Source organism: Trachymyrmex septentrionalis, unplaced genomic scaffold, assembly GCF_001594115.1.
Source record: "Trachymyrmex septentrionalis isolate Tsep2-gDNA-1 unplaced genomic scaffold, Tsep1.0 scaffold63, whole genome shotgun sequence".
Lineage (NCBI taxonomy): Eukaryota > Metazoa > Arthropoda > Insecta > Hymenoptera > Formicidae > Trachymyrmex > Trachymyrmex septentrionalis.
Genome location: NW_017305811.1, coordinates 529,174 through 536,947, shown reverse-complemented (window position 1 = coordinate 536,947; position 7,774 = coordinate 529,174). Strand labels below are relative to the sequence as shown.

General features: G+C 32.7%; 2 protein-coding genes across 3 annotated transcripts in view; both read right to left on the bottom strand.

Annotated features, from left to right (window-relative positions):
- Positions 1-4,173, bottom strand: part of LOC108752990 (USP6 N-terminal-like protein) — a 7,202-nt gene extending 3,029 nt beyond the window's left edge. Inside the window, exons 1-7 of one of the 2 annotated variants that reach the window (XM_018494263.1) lie at positions 3,911-4,173; positions 3,056-3,292; positions 2,653-2,976; positions 2,379-2,566; positions 1,875-2,035; positions 1,192-1,512; positions 486-621 (exon numbers count right to left, since the gene is read on the bottom strand). In XM_018494263.1, the coding sequence (XP_018349765.1) occupies positions 486-621; positions 1,192-1,512; positions 1,875-2,035; positions 2,379-2,566; positions 2,653-2,976; positions 3,056-3,207 (1,282 nt within the window). In that variant the 5' untranslated portion in view covers positions 3,208-3,292; positions 3,911-4,173. The other variant, XM_018494264.1, reaches the window with a different exon arrangement.
- Positions 4,174-5,855: 1,682 nt separating this feature from the next.
- The window catches only part of LOC108752997 (dynein regulatory complex subunit 3-like), a 3,666-nt gene continuing 1,747 nt past the window's right edge, over positions 5,856-7,774 (bottom strand). Inside the window, exons 3-9 of the mRNA XM_018494274.1 lie at positions 7,536-7,708; positions 7,298-7,455; positions 7,034-7,226; positions 6,696-6,900; positions 6,373-6,606; positions 6,065-6,141; positions 5,856-5,991 (exon numbers count right to left, since the gene is read on the bottom strand). Of these exons, the coding sequence (XP_018349776.1) occupies positions 5,856-5,991; positions 6,065-6,141; positions 6,373-6,606; positions 6,696-6,900; positions 7,034-7,226; positions 7,298-7,455; positions 7,536-7,708 (1,176 nt within the window). The remainder of the gene's footprint in view (positions 5,992-6,064; positions 6,142-6,372; positions 6,607-6,695; positions 6,901-7,033; positions 7,227-7,297; positions 7,456-7,535; positions 7,709-7,774) is intronic.

Genomic DNA, 7,774 nt, shown 5'->3' with positions numbered 1-7,774 from the left:
ACTAATATATATATATATATATATACACTTTTTTTAAATCTCTTTCCGACTACTTCCCTAATCGCACGATCTGAATTCTGAAGCAACAGTGCAGATTAACACGTACCGCCTATAATATTTAATATTATAAAAAAATATTCTATTAATACCATTCCTGCAGAATGAATAGAACTACTGTAAATAAATCATTTTATATGACATGTCTTATAAGTAACATACTTCTTACGCTTTAATATTATGATGAAAGCTTTTCTTGGGCTCTCTACAAACTATATTCAATCTCTAGCAAAATTTTATTGAGCAAAATTGTTCGCGTTGCGATATTTATCACGATAAAGCACTTTCCGTTCACAGTCTAGTGTTGTAGATAACTGTTATCCGGACATTCGAGTTGGTGTCATCCTCGTCTTCAGACTCGATGCGTTCGACGCACGTGGTACTGTCTGTGCTATTGTGTAATGTATCGTGGCTATCTCTAAACTCACCGCCAAGGCCACTGGTCGGTTCAACAGGCGTGGTGCTCTCCCTACCGTCGTCAATCAATGTCATATCCCTGCGCTGCGCCACGGATTCTCGCATCACATGCTGAGCTTCGCTAAACTCTTCGCTTCGCCTTCCAACCTGATGAATGTAACAAACATATACAATACAATATAATAAGATTACAATATAATAAAATTATCATGAAAGAATATCAGTAATTTAATAGAGATTTTTTTGTTATAAGATTACTTCGCGATTCCACAACATTTTGTGGAAAACATTTACCATGTAAAATAATAACTCCAATGTAATATAATACATAATGCAATATCTGTCATTATATCTTTTTCAAAAATAACGGAATTATTGAGTAGATTGAAATGTCCTATTTTGGAGAAAAAAAAACTTTTAATCTTTAGAATGAATGAAATACCTTTGAATTGAAATAAAGTTTGCCTATAAATGTCTATTTATAAGCAAAATATATTATTAAATATTTCGTAAACCATTAATTTTTTGATAATCGTATCGTAATATTTTTATAGACAGCATAATGAGATTTATCAATTGGTATGAAAAAAACACATGTATATGAATTTTTATCAATATTCAAGGGATATGACATAAATATTGCATTTATTGCATCTAGTGTTAATAGACAGATAGATATAATAGATAAAGAACCAAAGAATGGCGTTCTAGCAATACCTTGCTGGTAAAAGTAGGCTCCTGGAAAGTGCCAAACGGATAGCGAGGTAGTTCGTGTGGCAACGGAGCACCTGGATAATCTAATTTGGCACGCTTTAATTCTTCCATGCTGCGCTCTATCGTACTTATCACGGTGTCGTCATCAAAGCAAAAATCCTTCTCCAATTTAATCTGTAGATAGTTGCAAAACTCATCAAGACTCTCCATTGGCATCAAATAGCGCTTATGCAGCTTCATAACAGTATACGCCATTGCTGGTAACATGCGATCACCATCCAATAGAAATATGTCCCAGATACGGAGACCGAGACTAACGGGAGTCTACAAAATACAGACATTGCTAATATTTAATATTATAAAACTACTGTAATATATAAAATTATATAATTCATAAGAATCACATATGTTTCATCACATGTAGCAAAAAGATTTCTTATAAACAATAAACTTCCTACAAACTATATTCAGCACATATCAATAAGAATATTTTAACTGGATTGTCGAGGTTGTTTAATGTTAGAAATAATCGTTAAAATAATCGGTACAAATCACACATAATAGAAAGTAAAATGTCAGAAAAGTGTTATAAAACTTTATAGGCAAAACGAGAGATTAAAAAAATAATAGTATTAATATGCGTTTTAAAAGATGCAATCTAGGAAGAAATAAAGAAGAAAGCCTACTCTCTCTTGAAAAACAACGAAGAACCACTTCAAGGCATAGAGTATAGAATCGCAGCCGCACTTATCCATTTTCCGTTTTAGTTTCGGCAAAAATTTGTTCATTATCTTGTCATGGTGCTCTATGAAGCGGTTTAATTTAGGAAATCCATCGACGTAAAAGCCTGTAAAATGTATTGTATATAAAGACTTAAATATATCAATAAATGCTAATCTTATCCAGAGGTTCATAAATATGATATTAGCCTTTAACATTTAAAGTTTACATTGTATTTGTTTTTCTATTTATATAGGAACCCGCAAATAAATTTTGTTAAATGATAATTTTCTATTTTAACATATTAATTCATATTCAAAAACCTATAATACATAGACAATAAAATTTAAATTCCTTTGATGTATATGTATATATATATATATATTTTTTTTTTTTTTAAGAGAGCATGATATGCTATTAAAAAAGGTATCACTAAATCATTTTATTTTAAAATGAAAAAAAAATCCAACCGTGCATGCTGTATTTTTGATCGGCAAGCAACACAGAAAGGCCCCAGAAAGCGTCTTCCTCATCCATATAAAGCAGCAGCAGACCGGCTAGCACGGACATTCCTTGGCAATATCCTACCTCCATGTTGTACATACTGTAGGCAGCCAGTACGTAAAACATAGACTTTTGTTTTATGCTATATCTCTCTCTAAAAAAAATTATTGTTTTTCAATTTTTTTCAGATACATAGCTCGTATAATAAAGAACGAACGTGTAATTTCTACAGTATCACACCTATAATTAATATGATCTCTGTATTGTCTGGCAACATCGGCATCAATCTGTCGTATCTCCGTGGACCATTGGCGAGCCAACTGTAACATCTCTTCATACTTGCCCGCCTGCTCCTTCTTCAGATTCTTTATTCCTAGAAGTAGGATCCATACTTGACCACGAAATCTGTTAGGAATTCCTTTGTATATTCTGCGACGCAGTTTTTCCTTTGTCGAGGCACTGTCCCATTGTTTTGTCATTTTCTCCCATTTCTTCAATCTCTCCATCTCCACGTGGTGCAACTTGACCTCAAATGCATCCCGTTTCTGTGGTAACCTCTTATCACTGCAACAAGAGAAACAGTTATCTCAGGTGATTAAAGATAAGGTTATACTTTATATACAATCAAATTCTAAATGCATACTGTATAAATCCATATCTATCTGTAGTGTGATAAACTTCGTAAGCAGGATCCTCCCAAGGATCAATCTCAGCACCCTCCCTACCGCGATCATAGCAACTGAAAATCCTATCACGCTCTGCAGCAGACCGTTTCAACAATTCTTCTTCATTCATCCCACGTGGCGATGTGCGGCCAGACTCTTACAAGCATGCCGTTTCATTAATAACTCTCTACTAGTCTCCAGCCGAGCAGCTTCATCTGTAAGCCCAGTCACACATATTCAAGCAAGCTTAACAAGTATGCATATATAAGTCATATATGTATTTGATATAAATTTATTGGAATGTGTGTGACAAAACTAGTTATTATAATAAACTTATATGTATGTGTGCGATTTGTACATGCCATATTTGATACATTTACTTGACTGTGTGTGACTAACATAAAGATTATAGAAGGATGATGATATAAGACATAAGGCCAGTTTTTTTTCACTGAATTTTTATGGTTTATCTTTCTTTACCTTTTCATGTTGGAGGAAAAAAAAAGATGACCCGAGCAAAAAGTTCAGTTAAAAAAAACAGATCTATAATAAACACAATTTAGTAAAACACATCCACCTGGACTTTGTTAATAGATAAGGTTAATATGTGTTTATGTGTCAGTTTCTATTAGAACATTACATTTCGCTTATTTAAAAGGTTCTGGGGACAAGTGACACAAGTAGGACAAATAAAGGAGAGCTTTCCGGCAAGAGACACAATGAAACACACTGTTCACACAAATCAATGTTATTTGCTAATATTAAACAAAGATGACATGATCACTGTGTCGCTTATTGGAAAGTACCAAAGAAATACTTGCGTGCAAAATTACATGTATCTCCTCGGCCGTGGCGCCCGGAACGTAACAGATTTCGCCATTAAATCGTCACATTGGCACGTTTGCACCGCCAGCGGACCCTTTGCGGTTAAACTCGATATGCGACTGAGTGGCTGGGCAAATGCAAAATGAATCTGTTCGGTTCTTCGCTAATCAGGCGTAGATAGAGCACGCGACACAACATTGGAACTCCTTGGTTGCTCGTCTCTATCTCTATTCCTCGAGGAAGACACGAGCGGTGATTCAGTGATACAAACTCGCGCCCACTTATAATTAGAGTACCTATAAATTGGGCAATCAGCCGTCCTTAAAGTCACTATATTTATAAAGTACCGCAAACTAGAGACCTTACAAATTAGGGTCTCTATCGCAAACGGTGCAAATTTGCCTCCATCTTAACGTAAGACGCGGCTATTTTCAAACTCATGTATTTGTATAAACGTACTTAGTTTGGAAAAATAAAGCCGTAAAATATGTAAATCAATTTTTTAATTGTAAATAGTTTATTTATGAACTAAAAGAAATATTGTACGAATACTCAATTTTTGTACTTTTTAATTTAAAGCCTGTGGCACACAATGATTATTTTCTTGCTGGATTACTAGCTGGATTAGAATCTTGCCGTATTGACTGCGGTACTGCCAGTATCGCAGCCAATATGATGGCAAGATTCGACCATATATTTATTTCTTAGATTTTGAGGCTTGTCAAATATTGATTATGTTCAGGGGTCGATTTTATATCTTGAAACAAGGTAAAAATTATAAAAGTGAACGAATTTACTTAGAATACTGATAATTTTATTGGTCAACATCTAAATTTGCTCACTTTTGTAATTTTCACCTCGATTTAAGATACAGAATAGATCCCCTGAACACGATCAATGCTTGACAGATCTTAAAATCTAATAAATAAATATATGATTGAATTTTTTATTTGAAGATACAAAATCGATCCCCAACAGATTCAACTATTTCGAAGCGGATCCGTGAGTGCTCACTGCTATTGAAATATTCTTCTAGAGCATCTAATAGCAGCGAGCGCTTACGGATCCGCTTCGTAACAGAGTCTGCTTAACGCGACTATTGAGTACATTCAGAACGACAATCGCTCACTGAGCGCTCAGTAAACTCTTTCATCTGATTGGCATATTCCATTGGATTCTAAAATATAGACCAATCAGATGAAAGAGCTTATTGAATGCTCGGTAATCGGTTGTCGTTTTGAATGCACCCAATTTAATTAGTCAATATCTAATGAATTCGCTCATTTTTGTAATTTTCACCTTACTTCAAGATACACAATTAACTCCCAGGTTCCTTTTTACAATTTAGGGCAATGTTTTGTTTGGTCAAACAGCAGCCATGATGTGTTGATTTATTTGATGTCAAGTTGCAGTGTTGAATTGTGCGATGTGTTGAATTATTTAGCATCGAATTGTGTGGTGCCAAATTGTGCGCTATTCAATCGTGCGGTGTCCAATCATGTGATGTCAAATTATGTCGTATCAAATTTTTAAGAAATTTAGAAGAAATAGACACAGCAGAGAGGTATCAGCGTCAGCATCTGTGTGGTTCGACGGTAAGAAGTCTACCAATGGAGGAAACCAAGCCTCGATTCGAATCTTGGAACACTCTGATACTTTTCTCATATTGTCACTTATCTCTTATATTATACAATATGTTCAATCATGCTATATCCAATTGTACGGGTCTAATCGAGTGGTGTCCAATCGTAACATGTCCAATTGGATGTCATTCCAATATATATTTTATAGAGGTATATTATATTATATATTATATATATATATATTTTATATCAGAATATATATTTCCATACTATATATTAACAAATATCACACTTGAATCTATTTCTTGAACTTTATTTCCATACTAACAGAAGAGGTAACGATGAATTTATATTAATTATTAATTTTCCATTAATCGTCATGATCTAGATCAATGTCTGCCAAGTCTAACTGTTGTGGTAAGCTTAACAAATTAAGTTGTTGATATTGAAATTCAAAAAAATGCGATATTTCGAATATTTGCTGACGATTCCTTTTAATCTCATCCCTATTTATTAAAATTGTTCTATATAAAATACAAACAAATTATAAATTTTACCGAAATAATAGTTTATACTTACGCAAATAACTGATTGATATAGTCTTTAAGCCAATTATTGAGTCGATTTATCATGTGCTTCTCTCGATCATCTATCACCTATAGATTATGTTAATAATAATAGTTGCTAATTATTTTAATAATGTTCAAACTTCTAATATTTACTTATTACCCTTTAAAAAGAGTTGGACAGTAGGCTAATATTCAATTCCCGTAAAAAATTAATTGAAATATGAAATTCTCGCAAGAAACTCGCAGATAAAAAATTGATATAAGCTTATACTCCATTTAGGATTTAAAAAACTAATAGTAATAATAATAAATATTTACTTGTAAGTGTGTTTCATGCGAGGCAGCAAGAATAGTAGTCAAAGTATCGTTATCGCAGCATAGATCCTTAAGAAATGCCTCGTCCTCAAAATCACTTAGAGACTGTAAAACTAATTCAATTATGTTATTATATTCTTCCTCTGCGTTTCGTAATAGCGAAAAGTGTTCTCGTGCAGTTTCTAGGAACGAGTTGACCATAGCTGTTATATTCATCCTGAACACCTCGTTTATATCCTTTTTTTATAAAAAATAAATCGTCCTTTCTGAATAATATGATTATTTTTATACTTCTTTTTTTATAAATTAATATCATATGCACGTACCTCCATTTGATCATGCAATATAATTTCTTTAGATATTAACTGATTTTGTGTCTTGGACAATAAGTCATTGAATTCATGAAATAGTTCTCTTGCTTTTGCGATGGTACTCTCAACTTCCTGCTCTTGTTTTTCTACCAAAGTTTCCATCTCATATTTTATATTTGCAAATATCGTTGTCCTTTTTTCAAGTACTTCATTCACAATCCTTAAAATAAAGAAAGATGTTGCATAAGTAATATAGTCATTATCACATTAATAATTAAAATAGATCATAATTAAAATAATCACAGTTTTATAAGTGGACTCCCATTTAATTCTTATAATTATTTTGTCTTTACCTTCTTGCTTCATTTTGCATATTTGTCTTGCCTTCGTTAACAGTAATTTTAAATAATCTTATTTCCTCCGCTCTTTTATCATTCTCTCGTAAACCTAGTTCATATAATTCGTGACATATGTCAACGAAAGACTTTTTGTACTCCTCGAATGCATTTTGTGTATTTTCATTTATCATGGATAACGTTCTACCTGCTACTTGCACGTTTAAATAAATTATATTTTGTAAACAACAATTTACAACAAGAAATGAAATGTAAATCTACCTTTATCAGAAGAAAACATTTGTTGGAACAAATAATCTTCATCAAGATGCTCCACGTATGATGCAAATAGTAATAAGGTTTTATTTTCAAATTCTTGTTGCAACTCCAATTCTGTTTGTATTTTCGCCTCGTTTTCTTTAAGATTACTAATTCTACGACTATAAAAATAAAACAATGTAATTATTAATTTACAAAAAGTTTGGAAAATTCTCTTTTGTATAGTAAAATTAATAATTACTAATGCTTGTCGATGGCAGATTGACGCTCGTTTTCGGATATCATTTTATATTGACAATATGTCAACTGAGGTATAAATGCGAACAAATAATCCAAGTATCCGTCTATCTTCGTGCAAGGATTATCGTATGTGTTTAAACTTTTGAGCGCTTTAAAGTCACGGAGATATAGAACCTTGGAATGTCAATGGAATTTCATGAATGACAGAAGGCGGTTGATTTATAAATTAATCTTACACTT